The sequence below is a fragment of the Pongo abelii genome, chromosome 10 (assembly GCF_028885655.2).
Source record: "Pongo abelii isolate AG06213 chromosome 10, NHGRI_mPonAbe1-v2.0_pri, whole genome shotgun sequence".
Classification (NCBI taxonomy): Eukaryota; Metazoa; Chordata; class Mammalia; order Primates; family Hominidae; genus Pongo; species Pongo abelii.
In genome coordinates, this window is record NC_071995.2 from 68755002 (window position 1) to 68777162 (window position 22161).

The window sequence follows — 22161 nt, forward strand, 5'->3', positions numbered from 1 at the left end:
TCAAAACCCTGTCTCCTGATAAGACGTTATCAATGACAATGGTGCCCGAAACTTCATTAGCAATTTTAATTTCACCTCGGTCCTGTGGTCCTGTGATCTCGCCCTGCCTCCACTTGCCTTGTGAATTCTATTACCCTGTTAAGTACTTGATGTCTGTCACCCACACCTATTCGCACACTCCCCCCCCTTTTGAAAATCCCTAATAAAAACTTGCTGGTTTTTGTGGCTTGTGGGGCAAAAAAAAAAAAAAAAAAAAAAAAAAAAAAAAATCTCATGAGTAACACAAAACACTCTGTTTGGATTACAATGTGTTCAGATTTCAAAACGATGCCACCAACCACTAGTCTTTAACATTTGTTCTTTACAGTATTTTACAATTAGTTCTGAAAGAGTTCATTCAGTCTTTTAATTTAATAATCCTGAGTCAATCCCTACTTCATTACATAAACAAGATATTGTAGATGCAAAAGTAACACAGAACTCTGTCTTCTGGGAATTCATAGGATTCCAGAAAAGATAAATGTGTAAAAATTATGTTCAGTACAAAGTACTAAGTGCAAAAATAGAGGTGTGCCCACAGCACAGAGGTATAATGTGGCACACATTTACCAGTTCCATCTGGGTAGAATGGCTCTGATAAATACAGCCATTCGCATCTGCTACTACTGGAGTTATTTGTGGCCAGAAATATATGTTCACAAGACAGAGTGATAAGACTAAAAAACAACAACAACAACAAAAAACAACAACCACAGTTTGACTCCTTTATGAAAACAAATGGAATTATGGTAAAGAACCCCGACTTTCAATTTAGATAGACTTGGGTTTGAATTTTTACCACTTCCTACTCTGCCACCCCCATACTCACCCATTGCATGTTCTTGGTCAAGTCATTTATTTTTTCTGAATCTTAGTTTTCTCATAAGTAAAATTAGGAAACTAAAATACGTTAGGCGTTTAGTACTGCAGTAAATTTAGTACCAGTTTAGTACCAATAAGTGTGCAATAAATGGAAGAAACTAATTTTTATTGTTATTACTATTAAGACAGTTGTATTCTTCTTAATACAGAAAAAAATTGAGAATTAATTTGAGATATATGCCTACTTAACCAATCATTCCAGTTAGGAATCTGGTCCTAGTTCCCTTTGTCCCAAGGGATTATATATAACAAATGAGAAAATTATGTCCACCTTTGACAAGTATTTATTACATGATGTTAAGGCTATAGCAGGTGGTTCAATGTAGGATTTCTTGCTGCAGCTACCAGACTACAACTAGAGAAACTCTTTCCCTCCCATATGGATGACTCTCCTATGGGTCTAACATGCCAGTGTTTTTTATTGATCCAAACAACTATTTTCATGTGATTTCTAAAACTGCTTTCCAGAAGCAATCTGGCCTGTAGACATCTCTAGCTACATTTCATAAATGTCTTTGTACTTGTTAATAAACCTGTAAGGACATTTGGATGTCTAATTTAGATGATAAATGGTGTTCTTTCTATTATTTGTTCAAGTTTAAGAACTAATTCCTCTTAGTAAATTTCTTTCATCTAAAACAGACTGAATGGATTGGAAATTGCCCACACGTTTTTTCTTGGAAAACTGTATTTTTCTATTTGTCGCTCCACCCACTGCACATTCACATTTGTGAGGTGCTAAATAAGTCACATATTTGAAAATGTCATGCCTGTCTAATTTTATGCCTGGCAACATTTTTTTTTTTTGTATTTTAAGGAAAGTAAACAATATGCCACTTTTCAAAAATGTTGCCAAGTCTTATGTTGTTGTTACATAGCACATACAACCTTCCATTACAGCAATTTACCTATATAATTTTATAATAAAACTCATGCTTTTCATTTCTATGGCATGTAGGAATGCCAATGCAAATGGAAGCACTTGATTTTTTATAAATATAATCAATGCCAGGGGGAAAATTCTGAGTTATATCTTTCCTTTGTCATGGAATCAACAAAACTATGGGAAACAGAGTTGGAATACATGTGTTTCAGAATCACGAAAGTGATAGTACAAGTATCACTGAGAAATGCATGTGAAACACTTACTTTAAATCAAGCTTATTATCAAAATAATTTGAACACTTAGAAAGATGAGCTTATTTTAGATAATCACTTTGACATGTCCCTAAACATGAACTCTTGACTCCTCTGTGGTAAGTTCCATCAGATAAACTTGGCTTTGTGCTAATCCTATTAGGTAGTACTTCTTTTCTTGTGAATATGAACTTCCTGTCTGTGTGCTGCCTGTTCCTCTGTTACTTTTCAGAATTTGTTTTTATTTATATACTTTTCAGAGGCAGAGAATCTGTAGCCGAGGCTGGAGTAAAGTGGTATGATCATAGCTCACTGTAACCTCAAATCCCTGGGTTCAAGTGCTCCTTCCCTTCAGTCTCCTCAGTAGCTGGGACTACAGGCATGTGCCATCAGCCTGGATAATTTTTTAAACCCTTTTTTTTTTTTGTAAAGACAGGGTCTCACTGTGTTGCCTAGGCTGGTTTTAGACCCCTGGGCTTATGCAATTCCCCTGCCTCTGCCTCCCAAGTGTGGGGATTACAGGCGTGAACCACTGCACTTGGTCCCCCTGTTACTTTTAAAAGTGACTCCTTCAAATTAAAATTTAAGATAGTGTTTGAAATCCATCTAATTATTTCTTTCATTTGTTTAAGAACTATCTGAACATGGTCATCCCCATTCCCAACGTGTCCCGCTCCCAGGAAATGAGAACATTTCCACACAGGCAGGGAAGCCAAATAACCTAGGAGTCATCCTTAATTTTACCCCCATTGCTGAGAATTGGGACACAGCAAGTTTTGTCGGTTCTACTTTCAAATAGATCTCAATCCTTCACTTCTCTCCATCCCCACCACCCACCCCTGTTCTATGCCACCAGCATCTTCTTCACTGGGATATTGCAGAAGCCTCCAGAAAGATCCTCCTCCTTCCACAATTCGCCCCACCCTCTGTCCACCACCACTTTCTACCAGAAGAAAATGTGATCTTTTAAACACACACAGCAGATCACATCAAGGCTCTGCCTAAAATATTCTTCCCCTCGAGCCTGAACAGGCTAAGCTTATTCTAATTGCACCCACAGTACCCTCTGCCTGGGGGTCCTTTACTCACATATTCACCCGTAGGTCTCAAACATCTCAGGTTGCTCTGCTCCACTCACTCGTTATTATGGTTTCTTCTTCATAGCACTTATCAATATTTGATTTTTTAAATTAATATACTATTTTTTAGAGTAGTTTTAGGTTTACAGAAAAACTGAGCAGAAAATACCAAGTTATCATATACCTTTCTTCCCTACCTCTTCATTTTCCCCTATTAATATCTTGCATTGGTGTAATTCATTTGTTGTAATTGATGAACCAACATTGATGTATTATTATTAAAGTCCACAGTGTAGATAGTGTAGATTAGAGCTCACTCTTCATACATTGTACAGGTTTTGACAAATTCATGTCATGTATTCATCATTACAGAAAATAGAATAGTTTCACTGCTCTAAAATCTGCTGTCCTCCACCTAATCGTTCCCTTTCTCTGAAATCTCTGGCAACCACTGATATTCTCACTATCTCTATAGGCTTGACTTTTCCTGAATGTCATATAGTTGGAATCACATAGCATGTTCACCATTTGATTTTTTAAAATTAACTTAATTATTTTCTATGTCTCCCTCTAGAGTAAAGACTTCAAGAAAATAGGGATCTTATCTGTCTTGTTTTCTCCTTTGCCCACAGCACCAGCAACAAATAGGCCCACAGAGAATATTCTGCAGGAATCTGTTGATTGAATGAATAGATGAATCCACCTGCTAACCCAATAGAGAGCAATCACCTATACTTCTGAAATGCTCCTTTCTTGATTTGTTCTAATAACGTTGGAGTCGACTTCCCTAAGTTTCTGACTTTTACATTGATGTTTTGCAAATATTGGGAAAGGAGAGTCATCCTCTGGCCCCAAGTGGTTGAGGGTGTGACTACTATAGGTCCTTTTGCCACAAGACCAACACAGGCATTTATCTAGTTACATTCAGTACATGAGCACGCCCTGAGTTAGAAATGCAGAATCTGAAACACATTCTATATGTTAATAGCAAGCTCTGCTCTGTTTCTGCTGCCCTTTAGTACTCAAAGGCTGGGCACAAATCTGCTTTCCCACTTCCCTTCTTTTATCCTTGCCTTTGCTCTTCTGAATCACATCCATTGATCACCTGAATATTTTCCACTTTTATCACTTTCAATTCCTTTCTATTCTCCCCCTCCTCTTATCCTTTCTCATCTGCAAAGCAGAAAAACACCCTAATTGTGACTGACAAGAGAGGGAACAGCACTTGAGATTTCCGGTAGGAAGGAAAGAAGAATCGCGTATTATTAAAGTGCAATTAACCATAACAAAGAACTACGTCCTTTAAAACAGAGATGCCCAGAAGACTCTGCCATAATTTCCAAAAATCTCCAACTTTCTCTCATTAAAATTCTTTCCTTTTAATCTCTGCCATGTGAAATATAAAAATCAGTTTTTACTCAATTCTAAATTATTCGTTTATTGAGTCACAATTCTTAGATTTTTTTTTCTTAATGCTTGACCCATAGGAGCTACCTCTGAATTCATTATGATGGAAGATTTAGGGTACTCTTGTTACTTCACATATTTTAAACTCTAGAAAACATGCTTATCTTCACCCTGTTTAAGACTGTGCTTGTTTTATATCCTCTAAGTTTAGCCCATGCAGCCTCTGTCTTTCCAGACGGAGCCCCAATCTTTCTAACAGTAACCCCTTCCCAGTAGGGGAAGCAGAAATAAACAAAATCCAATAAAACACTTAGCAACATTGTTGATTGTGGAGAGAAATAAGTAACATAATGTCTTTTGGGGGGCACTTAAAAACTAAGGAAGAAGTATTTATTTAAATGTACAAAATTAAAAAGAATATAGCTCACAGGGAAAAAGGACATTAAAACCTATTTGTAAACTCTAAATATTATATTACATCTTGAAATTTTCAAATGAGTAGAAACATCTTATTCTACCCTAAAGATACCGTTAATTCATTCAATGCCAAATAGTACTGCTTAATTTAGTGGGTTAAGTTTGTTTTGGGTTCTATTTTTTAAATTAGAAATATGCTTTTAAAGGCTACACGTTATTACTTACCGAGCTATTCCAGCATATACATTTATACTTTTGTACTATTTATCCACCTTAAAAATGAATTAGTAGTCTAACTAACTTAGCCTTTGAGGGTGTAATCATCTCCTTTTCATAGAATGGTTTCAAGGTCTTTTAAAAATAAGGAAATCAACCATTCCTTAGGGAGTAATCTTGTCTCAAAGACATAGTTCTTTTTAAATTTTTTCCTGAGTTCCATAAAGATGATATAAAAGGAGAAATAAAGTAAACCCAAAGTGTGCCCGTGAGACTTTACTGACTTTGAGGGCTTCAGGGACCTCAGTAAATCACTTTCTAAAGCTTCATTCTCAGAGTTGATCAAGTTACTAAAAACTGCATTGCAATTACAGCCTTATTATTCAGGTCAGCATCCTTAATTCCATAAGCTCTCCTTTAGCAATCGCTCTGATGTCAGATATGAAATACTCCTAATCTAACAGGATCATAGTCTTGCTTCTGCTCCGAAGCATTTTAACATTCATTTGAATGGCAATGTACCCACTAATATCAAGCAGTGGGCTCAGCAAAGGATAAAATATACAAAGAAGCAAACTTACCATCAAACACGTTACTATAATAACAAAGATGCTGAGAAAAATGACAACAGCATAAAATCCTTCTTTGCTCCAGATTTTGTCCGCTTCATGTTGCCCTTGTAAAACATTTTTCTTTAAAAGCAAAACAGAAAGTCCGACGTTAAATGAGAGCTTGAGAAAACTGGCGTTCTTATCAGACACTAAACATATTTTTAGCCTTATTCCATTCAGTGTAGTGCAACACACCTACACCCCCCGCTGCCAGAGCTGCTTCTCAAACTGTTCTAAGACAACAGACTGCCATCCTTATATATCAAGAGATTATTTAGTCTCCTATACAGGAGAAAGTGTGCCTGACATGGCATCCGCAGGTCCCAGGCTTTCTAAATATCCCTCAGCGTCTCTCTTGGAAACTACCTGGTTCATAGGTAAGAGAGTTCTGTTCTTTTCTGTGTGGAGGAAATTGTTTCTGATTTCCTTACTCTGTTTTAGGTCCCCTCCCACAACATCAGCACCTTGGATTACGTGCTATACTATCGTTCTTTACTTTTAAACAAAAGTGAAACAAGTGCAAACAAAAGCTTGTGGTGCATTAATAAATACAGCAACAATGCCAGCATTATTTCCTTCTTTCTTTTAATCACATCTTTCTTTTTTTTTTTTTTAAATAGAGTCTCTGCTGTCAAAACCTGACTAAAATATCATCTCAACAATATGTTGTTAGAATATCACATATTTTTCTAAAGTAATAGTGAACATTAAAAAGTTCAGAATTATTTGGTAATAAAAGGTAGAATACACAGGTTTATTTTTATTTGTATCATTTTTGTTCCACTTTGGGGGTGGAAGAGCAGAAAAGAAGCATGAATAAAGTGTGCATGACTCTTTCATTAATTTTTTTAAAGAAGCACATTGACTAAAATCCATTCTTAGAATGAAATTAAGTTGTATAATTTAGTGACAGTATAGATTTATAGTTAACGAAACTAACTTGAAACCAAATAGTCCATGATTAGAAAAAACATGTAAAGGCTAAATCAAGTGAAATGCTTTAACTCATCTAAAATTTCATTTTGTTGAAGGTTGCCTTTTTATTCCCTTTAGTGAGAGTACATATCTGTCCTTGGATATTGTTTCCAGTGATTAAGAAGGCCTGGAGTAAAACGTGTCTTGTAGGTGTCTGAACTTTGAAATCATTGCTAATTTATTTTTAAGGCTTTTAAAAAATAAAATATATCCAACATTTATAAATCAGACAAAAAATTTACCTTGAAAAATATTTTATGAGAACTTTCATTCTGGAATGCAAGTGTGTTTTGGTGGGAAGATAAGCAAGGCTGAACAGAAAAGATTTTTGAGTTCAATTGTGATTACAAAAATTATTTGGAGAAAGCCTTTATTAAATGCTAAAGTAATCAGGATTCTATTTCCTTTACTTGTAAAACATCAATGTGCTCACTAATTATAGTATAATAGTAACTGGCCTACTTTCTAAGACATAGATGCATAGATACAAGAAATGATTTAGATATGTATTTTAAAGATATATAAATGATAAATCGATGGAGAATCTGAAAACACTTGATTGATAAAATGATTAGAAACCAAGTATCCTGCTGCAAAACAACTTTGGGTTCAAGTGACAAATTTTCTTTCACCTCTTTGACGTCAGCCATATCTTTTTTTTTAAATTCCAATGTCTCTATAAGCATAGCTGGAAACTAATAGAAAAGAAAACTCTTGCAGAAATCAGGTATAAATATGGAAATGAATTTTTTACAGGCAACAAAATAGCATCCATTGTTTGCTATAAAAGCAAACTAGTTAAGCCTTCAAGTAGGCAGCATAAATTTGTCAAATTTAAGTATAGGGAGTTGAGCTTAAGCCCATGTAAAATTTGGATAAAAAGGGGTGGTTAGGTGGGTGGAAAGAGATTTTGTGTTCCTAACCCGATTTGGTTCATTTTTTTTTCTTGCTATAGTTCTACAACTCCTAGAATATCAACATGTTCCTTTCTGCTTAAGACAAACCTATTTTGTTTTCTTTTTCAACTGAAGCAGTAAGGATGAAAGAATTAACTCCCACCCTCCCATCCCCCACTCCCAGTTAGAAAGACACGTTTTAAACTCCTAGAACTTAGTCACTGCACTTTCTTGGTAAATAGATTTCTTTCTGAGTCATGCTACTCCTGCTGAACACTACTATATTTGTACAGAGATCTGAAAAACTTGATAAGGGCAGGGTAATAAATGGAAATTTTGTAGTTAAGAGCTCACAAATCAAAAGACTATAATTCACAAGAATCTTCAATCTAACCTTTGCATAGGGTTAACCCCATGCTTTTTATATTTTGTCAGGGGCCAAGGGGTGAATAATTCAGAGGCTCTGTTGTTGGGTCAAGCCAATGCCACGATATCATCTTTATGTTTTATTATTTCATAGCTACATTGCTTTGCCCTTTAACTTAGTTGCAGTGAAAGAAGCTGATGGGTTTTGTTTTATTATTTAAAATTTGGGCAGTTTTCTGTATAGTTAACAATGGCTTCTCTATATCCTGTTTAATAATTTGATGCACTATAGCTCATTCTTCTTTCTTTTGTCCTTTCTTTCTTTTTAAATATTTTAATCAATTCTGATCTCAGATGCAGAAGGAGGTCCCAAATGCTAGGAGAGATGATTCAGAGATACAGAGGATCTAGGAGATACACATCTTTAAGAGAGGGGAAGCGCACAGAATAAGAATGAAGTGCAAATGTTACAAAGTATCTGGTTAATTTGATTGACTTGGCAGATAAATGAGATGTATCCTATAACAATATGGCTTTGTTGGATAAATGCCAAGCTTCCACTGTACTGTGCACGATGTGAGCAATTGTTCTGAATGGTCGAATACAGGTTAATATTGATTGTATGGCTCCTCAGCACTGTATGGCTAGGTCTACACTAATTTAGACTAGACTACTGCTAGTGTTCCTAGTTTGAAGGAATAATCATTAAACTCACACATTATTGTTTACATTTATATATAATGGCTTTTTTTCTTTGTAAATATTTCATGAAGGTATCAGTCAGCACATTGGACTTTTATTTAAAGGAGGTCACTTTCTCCTTTGAAATATAAGATTTGGAAACTGGAGTAATTTGCAATTGAACAACAAAAAATTCCTGAATCATTTTTAAAAATGTCAACACAGAACTTACCATTTTAATAGGTATTTAATTCATTTTGTAAAAACATTTAATTTTATTTTCCTGGGATTTTACTTATTAGGCAAGAGGAGGTCTAGTTTTATCTGTATGAGTGCCTATAATGTTCTAGATATCATATACAAATATATAAAAGAAATAATGTCTTTTTCTTTAAGAAACAGATTACAAATGAAAACAAATAACTAAACAAAAACAGTTTTCTAGTTGTTTTTTTTTTTGTTTCTCAAGAGTCATTTTCAATTTAAAAAATCAAGCATATGAAAAAACCATAAAAAACTATATCCTTCCATGAAAGTAATTAACGTAAGTTTAGGAATAGATGCTTTGAGACATCATTCACGATGTTCTATAATTCATGCAAAGGATGAAAAGCCAAAATACCAGTGATCCTTTTTTTCTGTTAATGAATATGTTGCCATGTTATAATTTTAAGATTAAAATGTGAAAAAATGGGTTGAGGTATAAGTTGTTATAAAAGATTAACCACAGAAAAAATGAATAAAGATGTAAGAAAACTCACAGAATAGCATTCACCAGTTTTAAGCAACTATCAATCAATATTTTTGCAGGGCTTCTTTAGGTTGTATCTAATACCAAGCACCTCCCCACTGGGGTGCCTGCTCACTACAGACAGCTTTTCCCTGTTTCTGCATTTAGAGATTCTGGTCAAAGGTCAAAGGGTAATGCCTGGCCCCTTCTAGGAGTACTCAAACAAAAGGTTCAAATAATCCCTCTGTCCTTCATGATATGCTCCTTATTTCTGATTCAAATACTTCATCTTCTGTAATGCATATTTTCTAAATTCTAGATTTCTAGATTCCAACAATTTTATGAGAATCTATCACATTTATCATCAAATACACTTTCCTTGTTCAAATGTAGTCTATTGTGAGCTAGTAGCTCTGTGAGAGGCCATTAAGCTAAGTACCTCACCTTCACTGGACTGGGGTATATTGGAGGATGCCCAGGTACTTGCTTTAAGCCAGCTCTTTTTGTATGGGGAGCTTCTTTTGGTTTGCAAATCTGAGTGACTCGGTAAGTTGCTCTATTCTTAAAGCCTTCAGAATGGCTTTTAAACTCAGAATAAAGCAACAGGGAAGGCTGTTTCTATGATTCTCTAAAAGCTTATGGGAAGCAGGATACATTTATCCAATGGTCTTTCTAAAATTTAAAGAATTATCCTAGGCAAGATGTGTACCAGTCAGTCCGTGAAGGGCCTGGACTGTGGGAATGGGATTTGGCTTTGTGCAGAAGTGGAACTGCTTCAGATTCAGACGTGGGCAGGGCTGGGAGAGGCCCGGTGGTTCACCTCCTGCTGACCCTCTCCTTTGGCCTCTCTAAAGCATAAGGGGTCTCTTCTCCAAGGCTCCCATGGCGCAGTGTAGTGACTTTATTTATAGTACTATATTCTTATTGCCTGTTTGTGTCGTATTTGCCCTATTAGTGCATAAATTCATTGAGAACAAGCATCATTTATTATTTGTTTTCTTGTTTATTTTTCTGGCTTTAGATATTAGCTAACACAGTACTTGGCTATTTGCTGTTGTTGTCTGTTTGTTTTGGGACTCCACCCAGGCTGGAGTGCAGTGGCCTCATCATAGCTCATTACAACCTTAAATTCTTGGGCTCAGGCGATCCTCCTGCCTCAGCTTCCCAAGTAGCTGGGACCACAGTTACACACCACCATGCCCAGCAAATTTTCAACTTTTTTTGTAAAGTCAGAGTCTTGCTATGTTGCTCAGGTTGGTCTCAAACTCCTGGCCTCAACCACTCCTCTCCTCTTGACCTCCCAAAGTGCTGGGATTACAGGCTTGAGCCACCGCGCCCAGCATGACTATTTGTTGACTCAGTTTTGTTGTGTGCCCATTGCATGCCAGGCACTAAATGAAGGCAATGAAGACACAGATCAAATGACATGTCACAAGCTCTCAAAAAACCCACAGTGTAGAGATGAGCCTAAAGACTAGTATGGGATAAGGAGTTTTTGTTTTAAGCTTGACGGGAACACAGGGTAAGGAGCATCTTCGTCTGTGGAGGCACAAGAGATACTTTGCTACACAGTAGACTGATCTTAAGAAATGAAAGGTATGCATGGTGAAACCCCGTCTCTACTAAAAATACAAAAAATTAGCTAGGCGTGGTGGCAGGCACCTGTAGTCCCAGCTACTCAGAAGGTTGAGGCAGGAGAATGGCGTGAACCCGGGAGGCAGAGCTTGCAGTGAGCCGAGATGCACCACTGCACTCCAGCCTGGGAGACAGAGCAAGACTCTGTCTTAAAAAAAAAAAAAAAAAAGAAATGAAAGGTATGTAGATGAAACAATATATACAAAAGCATGGAGAAAGGAGAGAGTATGGTGTATCATAGATCTATCGAGTTTAGAATTGCTGAAATGTAAACTAGGAAAGTGTTGTTCAACAATTATAAAGCCCAGCATACAAAGGACCATATACCATATTAAGAAATCTAGACTTCATTCCGTAGTATTTTGAAAGCCAAAGAAGAATCATGAAATTAGGAGGGCATGGCCAAATTTATGTTGAGAAAGATTACTTTGGTGGCAGGAAAGAAAACACATTGGGTGTGTTTGGAAAGAGAACAGAGAGAGGCGCAAAACCAAATGCAGGAAGACCAGTTGGGGGTGGTTGTGACAGTCATGGTTCAATGATGACATATATTCTCATTGTGCCAGTTCATCCTGCATTCAAATTACATTTGTCTGCTACCTAGGCTGTGTGAGAATTTCTACATATACTTTAAAAATTCAATCCATATTTCAAGTTTATAAGTGCTATACCCATTTTGGATTTGAAGACACTAAGGCTCAGGGAGGTTGATACCATGCAAAGGCAGACAACCTCACAGAGATTAAATGGCCTGCCCATGGTCACACACATTTTACGTGTGGCTTTGGGATACAAACTCCATCTGGGCTCAAGTGATCCTGCTGCCTCAGCCTCCCCAGTAGTTAGGATTACAAACACAAGCCACCATGCCCACCCAGAGCTTTTTATACCACACCTGTGATACTAAAATGAGAGGCAGTGTGATTTACTGTAAAGGTGAATAGACAAGGGATCAGGATATCTAGATTTTGGACAGGAAAGATGGCTCAGTCACATCTGTAATCCCAGCACTTTGGGAGGCCAAGGTGGGAGGATTGCTTGAGGCCAGGCATTCAAGACCAGCCTGGGCAACATAGTAAAAAAAAGACATCTAGATCTTGGGTGGTGCTTTACGCCTCTCTTGTTGTGTCACCTTGAGGGAGTCACTTAATTTCTATGGGCCATACTTTCTGTATCTACAAGGTGTTACACATATTCCCTCCAGTTTAATTTCATGATTCCATGAATTGAATTACACATATTTAGGATGATGATCCTTCCAGTAGGTTTGTTAGAGTGGGACGGAGTAATAGAATTGGAAAGGAAATTAAATCCATTCAGGAGTGAGATGGTGGAGGTGGTAGAGGAAATTTTTTAAAAGTGACAAATCTGGAAAATACTATGAAGAAACATCTATAGTTCTTAAGACTTAAGTTCTTAAAAAAAAAACTATAGTTTCTTCAGCAAAAGAAAAATCACATTTCCAATTAATTTCAAAGTTATGGGAAAAGGCGAATATCTGGTGACCATTTTGACAATGAAGACAATGAGGAGGGGTGCACCTATAGAGAAAGAAAGGTTCAAATGTATTTTTGTTTATTTGACATATCAGTTTCAAGTGATCAATTGACAAAATACATCTAAATCTTCTTTCTTCTAGAAAATTTACTGGAAAAGTCAAAATAAGTTATAAGGCCACAAAGGTTTGAAGAAGAAAAATGCCAAAAAGTGAAAACCTTAATGTGAAAATGCATTTCCTTAAGAAGTAAACATATACAATGTAAAGATCAGAGAATTCTGACACTCAGGGAAATTTTTATTATCAAATAACATACAATAACTTTCATCTCAAAGCCTCTTGGGGTTGAATTACCATAGCATGCTAACTGTTCATATTTTTAAATGAATTGTTTTGTGCAACAACATACCTCAGGAGAGACTTGTGTAATTCCAAACTGGGATAAACTTTGATGCAAAACATTGATATTAAGTGAACGAAGAACTTCCTCAGAGGGCAGAGCATCAGAAATTCCTGTTTTTCGGTTTATGGGAGACACAAAGAGTTCAATACTGTTCTTCTTTCCCTAATAAAAGCAGAATATTTGTATTCGTTATAGACGTTTTAAACAACTTTGGATAATATTTTTACCTGTCCTTTAGAAACATTAAAGGAAGCCAGAATTCTAGAATCCTAAAAGGCTTTGTGGAGATTACATTTATTAGTTATTCTCTGATAGACTTAATGTTACCAGTCCAAAGTCTAAAATCTTCAAATAGCTTTCTTGCAATTAGTTGCCACCCCCCAAGATTTGTAATTTTATATTTCATTGCATGCTTGCATGCTGATTCTTTACTATTCCATATTGTAATTTTTTGATGTAGATTGTTCAGATGTTCCCCGAGTAATTATGTTTAAAGAAGCATTTTAAAATCAAATGAATTAAAGTCCAAAGTAATAGTAAAATTACATATTAGACATCACCACTCTCTCTATTATTTTTATAACTTGTGTTAATGTGAAGGCTTGGCTAAAGAAGATGGTGCCAGATGAGCTTTGAAGTCCTTTTCCTGATTCTGTTCTTCACCTCAAATACGTCACACATTTAAAATTGGTCATTTGATGGAAATGCATATCTTGTGTAGTGATGTCATGATACTTTTCCTATTAGTATTACCTCATTAGCTGAAATGGAGTCAGAGAATTTCTTACCATAAATGTCTGATATTATACACACACACACACACACAGAGCAGACAAAACCATGGCGATTGATAATATTATCTTTTACAACTTACACAACACACTAATAGAAGGAAATTATTTTTAGCTTTCTTTCTGACACATGGACCGCTCTCATGCTAGAAAGTTTTCTTTTAATGTGCTTTATCAGAATTTTAGCTGGGTATAAAATGAAGTATCAGTTTACTACTAGCAAGCCAGTAAGAGTTTTTTCATGTTTGCAGAGAACAACAGACAATAACTAAATACTGATGTGAAACGTTTATAACAATTGAAATAGTTGGTGACCTAATAACAACTACAGTAGGTACAGAGCACTTGTGTTGTGCCTAACATGCTATTTACCTTAAATCTCTTATCTCATTTATTGCTCAAAACACCCCTAAGTGATAGGTATTATGGTTATCTCTATTTTACAAATAAAACATAAGAGGCTTGCTCACATTCACATACATGGAATATGGCCACACTGGAAATGCAGTATGGTTTTGTCTGTCTCCAAAACACATGCTGTTAATCATCATGCTTTGCTATGTCAGGTATTGTAACTCTAGCTATTATAATAACTACTTTGAACCATGCTACTAACATTCTCTGAGGATATGATAAGCATATCCCTTCCTCAGTCTGGCAAATCCCTTCTTCACCCTTGCAAACAGCTATTATGCTCATTAAACCTAATATGTATAAAAGTATATCTAAGATATCTATGTCTATATCATCTCTCTATATATCTTAGCAAAATATATATGCACTGGTTGATGCATATATATTTTTATATGTATATATTGTGTATATATACAAAATCTAGATCTAGATTCAAGACTTTTTTTTTTTGAGATGGAGTTTCGCTCTTGTTGACCAGGCTGGAGTGCAATGGTGTGATCTCTGCTCACTGCAACTTCCCCCTCCTGGGTTCAAGTGATTCTCCTGCCTCAGCCTCCTGCCTCAGCCTCCTGAGTAGCTGGGATTACAGATGCCTGCCACCATGCCCGGCCAATTTTTTGTATTTTTAGTAGTAGACATGGGGTTTTACCATGTTGGCCAGGCTGGTCTCGAACTCCTGACCTCCAGCGATCCACCCTCCTGGCCTCCCAAAGTTCTGGGATTACAGGCGTGAGCCACTGGGTAACCTTCACTCATTCAGGGGAATGTTGTATTTCTTCTTCTGTGGTACGAGTTAAAACTTTTTAAAAGCTTGTTTACTTCTAGAACATTGTTGATTCACAGAATACAAATTTTTATGAAGAAATGAAACAACTCACTCTCTACACACAGAAAAAATAAAAAGAAACATAAACCCCAAACCGAAACAAAAAGCAAATTCCCTCCATAGCGAATGCAGATGGATGCAGTAGAAAGCCGAGTTCCATGCAGCAGAAGCACAGCAATTTAAGGCCAGGGGAACATGGAGTCCTTGCTTGGACTCCCATTGCAGTGGACATTAAGAACAATTTAAAACCTGTACCGTGATCCCAAAGTTCCTTTTCACATAAAACTGAGGTGACTAGCTTTTTACAAAGAGAGTCATCTGATCTGAATTTGCTTTTTTTTGGCCTTTGCTCACGCCCACTTTCCAGTGCAGATGGGAACATATAGTTGCATGAAATCCGGTTTCCCAAACACCGAGGAAAGAGAGGAAATAATGGATGTGGGTGATTGACATACAGGCCTAGACTGGGCCCTATACAACAGATCCTTTGGGTTTACTTTTTTTTTTTTTTTTTACTTTACCCACTCAGATGCCCATTCAAGTTTTCTCTTGGTTTTCCTGGACTACCAATTCCTGCATTCCATCTGGGCTGCAGTCCTCAGGGTCAGTTCTTTATTCTTTATTTAAAATGCCCTGCCTTGTCCATTCAATGTCCATTGTTCTATTGATATACTTGAAAGTATATCAATAATGTCTGGAAACTGCCTTACCTGATATACTTGAAAGTATATCAATAATGTCTGGAAACTGCCTTACCCGATATAGAAGCTTTCACTCTAATGGAGAATATTTTCAGAGTAGTGTCAGGTTGGTAAGGCAAGTTTTTTGGGCTCTTTCATACTTACCACAGGACCTAGCCTTGAACTATGACAGAGTTAACAAACTTCCGCTATAAAGGGCCAGATGATAAATAGTTTAGGCTTCATGAGCCAATCTTTTGCAACTACTGAACTCTACCACTGTAATATAAAAGCCACAATGGGCAATGGGTAGATGAGCGGATATGGATTGTTTCATAAAATTTTATTTGCAAAAACATGATGTGCAATACAACTATAGCATGAGCCCTTGAGTGATTAAAAAAACCATACACACACAGCTTGAATTTTGGGAATGCGAAATATGGGTATCTTACAATGAGGCGATTGATGTGCACTTGCTGGGGTAAGAGTCCTAAAGCTGCAGCCACTCCTTGGCGGAAGATCCGAAGCAAGGTTATGTTCAGCTTGTTTACATCCATTTGCAGTGTCTAGAAAATAAGGACAAAAATAAATCCAAATTATAGTATTAATAAGTCTTTGGTTCAGGACATTTGGTTCTTGACTCATGACTGACCACAGTTTCTGTGACTCTGCTAAGTTTACACTAATAATGCTTTATTGCATTTTTGATAGAAATAAAATTATAGGAACATCACATGTGAAATTTTAAATGGTGTTAGTTAAAAAGATATATTATATACACCATGGAACATTATGCAGCCATAAAAAGAATTAAATTATGTCCTTTGCAGCAGCATGGCTGCAGCCAGAGGCCATTATCCCAAGCAAAGTAATGCAGAAACAGGAAACCATATACTGCATGTTCTCACAAGTGGGAGCTGAACATTGAGTACCCATGGACATAAAGATGAGAGCAATGGACACTGGAGACTGCTAGAGGAGAGAGGAAGGGAAGGGGGTGAGGGACTGCTTGATGTGTGCTGTGCTCACTGCCTGGGTGATGGGATCATCTGCACCCTAAATCTCAGGTTACGATACAGTGTTCCCATGTGGCAAACCTGCACATGTACCCCGAATCTAAAATAAAAGTTGATTTTTTTTAAAAAAGATGGTATATTATATAATAATGCAATTTTTCTAGTTATAATAAAAAGCACAAATGAATGGTCAATTCATAAAGAATTTCATTGAAATGTGCCTTGAATAATTTTGCTTTAGTTTAGTTCCAGATGACAGAATGGAATCTGTGGCCAAGTGTATTTCAGTTATCCATCTTCAATTTGTGTTCATACAAGTCACAGAGAGAAAGATGCTGTGTAATTTCCATAAGGCCTGTCTTGGCAGTTTCTATACATAGTGATTTGCTGCCAGTGCAAGGCAAAAGAATGAGGTGCAAGAATACATTCTCAAACTCTGGTAAAAATGCCAGTGGTACTGATGATTTGGTCTAAGATAAACAATTCTTATTCAGTTGTTTGGGCAAACACTCAGCTTTCAGGTTTGCTTAGGAAAAAATCTAAATATTAAAAAATTCCTAAAATAAAATCAAATTATGATAATATCATAATTATCATAATAGTAATAATAACTCTCATTGAAGCCCCAGCATGATTTCTACACTGAAACCATGAAGTAGTTTACTGTATGTATTTTCAAAAATGCATCATTAATCATTTGAGAGATACTCAAGGTAGGGAAACCAAATCTTTATGCATTTCTTTTATTCTTATAACACTTAATTTACTAATTTGAACATAGTAGGCTATCAATAACTGTTGAATGGCTGCAACATCACCCGTTCCGTAAAGCTAGGCATACTTCTGAGTACACACTTCTCTAATAACGAGATTGGTTTACATGTGCAATCTCCTATAGAGTAGGAACTCTTTAGGGGAACTTCCCTCAGCTTGATTTAAAGAGAGATTAATACTGTTTCAAGGATTTATAGTCTCATAAGGAAATACCATAATATATCCTCTATTTTGTACCTGCAAGTAGGTAATAAATAAGTGATTGGAAACTGGATTAAATGCTCAATGCTATAGGAATCAGAGAGAATTTGGGAGGTCAAAAGAGGTATAGGGTTCCCAGTCAAGATGATGGGTCCAGCTAAAGCTCCAGCCTGCATTTCTACCTTAGGGTCTCTCAATGCTTGCATAGAGGCAGGGGCCCTAAGATTTGGTTAATTTAGGTACCTGGAACTGGACTCCTTGTGAAAAATTAAGATCCAGAAAATGGCAGAATCATTGAAAAAAACTATCTAAGAGAGCCCAATAATAGGCAACAATTTGCTTCTGGGGAGGAGAAATAAGAATGATGTTGGAGTATATAGAAAGCTATATCAAACACAATCAGTAACACTTTAAAATTTATTAAAATTTATCTCACTTTATTTTTTTAAAGCTTAAAACAACAGAAATTTCTTGTCTTGTCATACTAGAGGCTAGAAGTCTGAATCAAAGTGTCAGCGGGGCCATGTTCCCTTTTAAATTTGTAGGAGAGAATCCTTCCTTGCTTCTTCTAGCTTCTGGTGTTTGCCAGCAATCCTTGGGATTCCTTGGCTTACAGATATATCACTCTAATCTTTGCACCTGTCATCACTTGGCTGTCTCCTCCCTGTGTCTTCACATCATCTTCCCTCTGAGTGTCTGTGTCCAAATTTTCCCTTTTTATAAGGGCCTCCGTTATATTGGATTAGGAGCCCACCCTACTCCAATAAGACCTCATGTTAACTTTTGTTACACCTACAACAACCTTATTTCCAAATAAGGTCACATTCTTAGGTACTGGAAGGCTAGAACTTCAACATATGAATTCTGGGATGGTGGTGAGGTGGGATGCAATTCCACCTTTAACAAGGAGAAAGTCAGAATTCTGAGGAAAGAAGCTGCTAACTTGTAGCCAGAGAATTGACCAAGAACCTTAGTAATTTTGCACATTTTCTTCTGTTTTCTTTTAGGCTCTGAGTCAATACAAGTAGGAAGTTCAACTGGTTCCCTGGGTGTTCATTCCTGGTTGGCGAGCTGTTTAGGAGGCTGGGAAGGTCTATCAGAAGCATAATTCTATTCCAGAGGTGGCTTGGCAGATGGAGAATATCATGGGTAAAAGCAGTGGTAAAGTCTTGGTGAGGCAAAAAAAAAAAAAAAAAAAAAAAGAGGTACATGAATCCAGACACAATTTGAAATAGATCTTTCTGTTCCAGGTTAACTTCTCAGCATGTCACAGAAAGCAATTCCTACTAGACCTGAAGAAAGTGACTTCTCTCTCAACAGAATGTTATCTTCTTCCAGAGAGTAATACTTTTTTATTAAATAAAAAGCATCTAATAGTACACAAATGTTTACTACATTATTTTCTGTATTTTTAATAGCCTAAATATGTATCCAATATATAACAGAATATTTTAATGCAGAAAGTAAGACTTGAAGCCAACCTTAAAGGACAAGTAGGATTTGGAAATGCAGTGATCAGGAAAATAGCATTATACTGTTAAGCACAGTATACGCATCTACCTGGCATACCTGGGAGACTAGAAAAACTCAGCACACCTGGTCATCCTGAGAAACAGGCTTCCTTTCATCCATGGCCTGTTTTCATCTCTGCTAGACTGCAGAAGCTGCCATTTAAGATGAGACACTGTATTGGAGACTCTGTCTGCTACCCTTCCCTTGCAAGGCCAAAGATGGCTTCCTTAGTTTTCTCAAGTGGTGATGAGTAACCTCTGTCTCACCAGCAGTGTTTGTCAGGCAGGGTGAGCTGGCACACAGTGTGCCTGAATCCCCAGAGGCAGGATTTGGAGCCAATTGTCTACGCTGGGAACCCACAAGCCCCCTCAAGGGGGTTGTGTACACACTGGAGAACTGAATTCCCAGGGGAATGATTAACTTGAGGCTTGTAACTGTGGAAACAGTATTACAGTCTCAGACTGAAATGGTAAATGGGAAGTGAAATGGGAACTAAAGATTTAAAAATCACTGAAAAAGGCAACTTTGCAAAAATATGAAAGCTGTACAAAAGCTGTACATTTGAAACAGAAATTTAGACTACCCAACTATAGTGAAGAAGTGAGTTGAAGTAATTAGTTGAAGTTGAAATCATCTGGTTCACTGCATCAAAACATTTGAATGATTTTCCTCAGTTCTCTGCTTGCCTGCAAAAAGCTGGATTGATTTTGTAGAGCATGCACAGATTTCTGACTATTCCCCATAAAAATAGTGATGCTAAAATATAGTACAAACAGATATCTATGTATTTGAAGGCCTAATATGTTCCAGGCATTATATATGAGTGCAATTTGAAAAAAAAGAAAGGATTCTAGATAAAAATGAGAATTTTATTTCAGACAAAATAAAAAATATATGACTTTATATAGTTAGAAGACATATGCTACCTCCTTCTCTCTGGATAGATGCTAGAAATGCACAGCCTCTCCTCATCCTATTATGTGAAACCATAACAAGTACGACAGGATATAAATTTTCACAGCAGTAACAAGGCAACAGCTTTCAAGTTGCTGTACAACATTCTGCGATATATTTTTGTTTGGATTTTAAACCCATTTGGTCATTTTTAACATTTAACATACAAATGATTTAATATTTTAATTTCAAAGAGATTAAAATGTTCTTTCAAATGCAAATGGTAAGCCACTTTACAACAGTAAATAATTTCAAATAGTTACTACATAAGAACAATTGAGTATTTTTATTGTTATTACAAATGTATAAACGTACAGAAAAAAAATACAAAATTCAAAGACTTCCAATTCTACCTATATTTAAATATACCAGGCCTCTGTCTTGTTAGATTCCTTTGTCAGTTCCCCACTACTGTTCCCCTCCACAAAGGAAATACTACTTTATGACAAGACTTTCTTTCTTTGGTTCCCAGACTGTCCACCAAAGCAATTAAAGCCTATGGGCCTTAGGTACAAGTTGAGATGATAGGATTGATGAAATGTAGCACTTTCAGGTACCAGCATTATGTTTGAATTATAAGTATGTGATTAGCTTTTAGCTATTTATTTTGTAAAGGATAATTGAATTATTTTTGCCTGGCAGGGAGGCAGTTAGTCCCCTCCTGAAGTTATTAGGCAGCCTGGACTTTCATTTGGTCATACCCAGTAAGAGTCAGGACCACACCCAGTGGTCCAGTTAGTGGGCAAAGGACAAATGTCCATCTTTCTTCCTAAGAGATGCCTCAAGGCTCCTTAGAGAAGTGCTGTCTCAATTCCCAACAGCCACAAAAGGACTAAAGCTTCCTTTTGGACCAAAAGCTTGCTAGAAGAAATCCACCCACTTCTTTCTAACTCAAATGTGCCCCCCAACCCTTTTTTTTTAACCTGGAATCTTTAACTCCATTCTTGGCCAAGGAGCTGGAATGGCAAGAGATTTCCAGGAATAAAAGCAAAAGGTTCTCTGTTTATGCCTTTGAACTGAGTAGAGAACCCTGACCTGTTAGAGACATTTTATACTTTCACCCCTTCCCTTCTCACAATTCTCTGCATTTGTCCTCTGCTATTAGTTACAGATTAATTATTTTTATTTCTATATTACACATTTCCACCTTTCTCAGGGTCTTACACCTGCTTCCCTTTTCCTGAATGTCCCACTTACACTTCAAACTCAACATTACTCAAACTGAACTTACCTTTCTCCTTCTTCCTATCCACAATCAAATTTGCTTCTCTTTCTACATTCACGTAATGGAATGAGCTATCATATTTGGGTATCATCCCGACTCTTCTCTTCTTTCCTTATTCTTCATACCACCACCACCATGACATCCAATGAATAGTCAAGTTCTGTCTATTCTACCTGCTAAATAGTCCTTGAATGTTGAACCCATATTTTCTTTATCTATATTTCCATCATTTTAGTTCAGATCATCATCATGACTAACTGGACTATTTGACTAGAATCCTAATGGGTTGCCAGTTTTCTGTGGTCTCTAATTAATTCCCCATATGGACATCATAGTTATCTCTGTAGAATGCTATCCCAATCAAGCTACTATTCTGTTCAAAATACTCTGAAAAAATCTCATTTTCTAATGAATGATCTTAACTCCTCCATTCACCAAATTTGCCCTGTCCTTCCAGTCTTAACCTCTTACACCTTTCCACTATACACGTCATACTCCAGGCATCCCTAAGGTTTATTAAACATGCCATGTCCTTTTCACATTGTCAGTGCACATGGGGATCAGTGCTAGGGGCTCTTTCTTCTCCTTGGAGACTCAGCCTTTTTGCTACCTGGAATTTTTAACTCCCGGTAGAAGAGTTAAAGATTCCAATTCAAGATTCATGGTTGGCAAAGACCATTCTGCCAGCCTTCCCTGACTTCTCCCCCTTCTTTTGTTGTTCCTTTCAGTTTTCCAGTAGTACTGTGTTGGACTTTGGGATTTTTGGTTTACATTTTTATAAAAATGTCATGCT

At 36.7% G+C, this 22161-nt stretch overlaps 1 protein-coding gene across 1 annotated transcript in view; it reads right to left on the bottom strand.

Moving 5' to 3' along the window:
- The window catches only part of PTPRR (protein tyrosine phosphatase receptor type R), a 276888-nt gene that overhangs the window by 112960 nt on the left and 141767 nt on the right, over positions 1-22161 (bottom strand). The window contains 3 exon segments of the mRNA NM_001132350.1: positions 5759-5869; positions 12979-13134; positions 16139-16252. Of these exon segments, the coding sequence (NP_001125822.1) occupies positions 5759-5869; positions 12979-13134; positions 16139-16252 (381 nt within the window).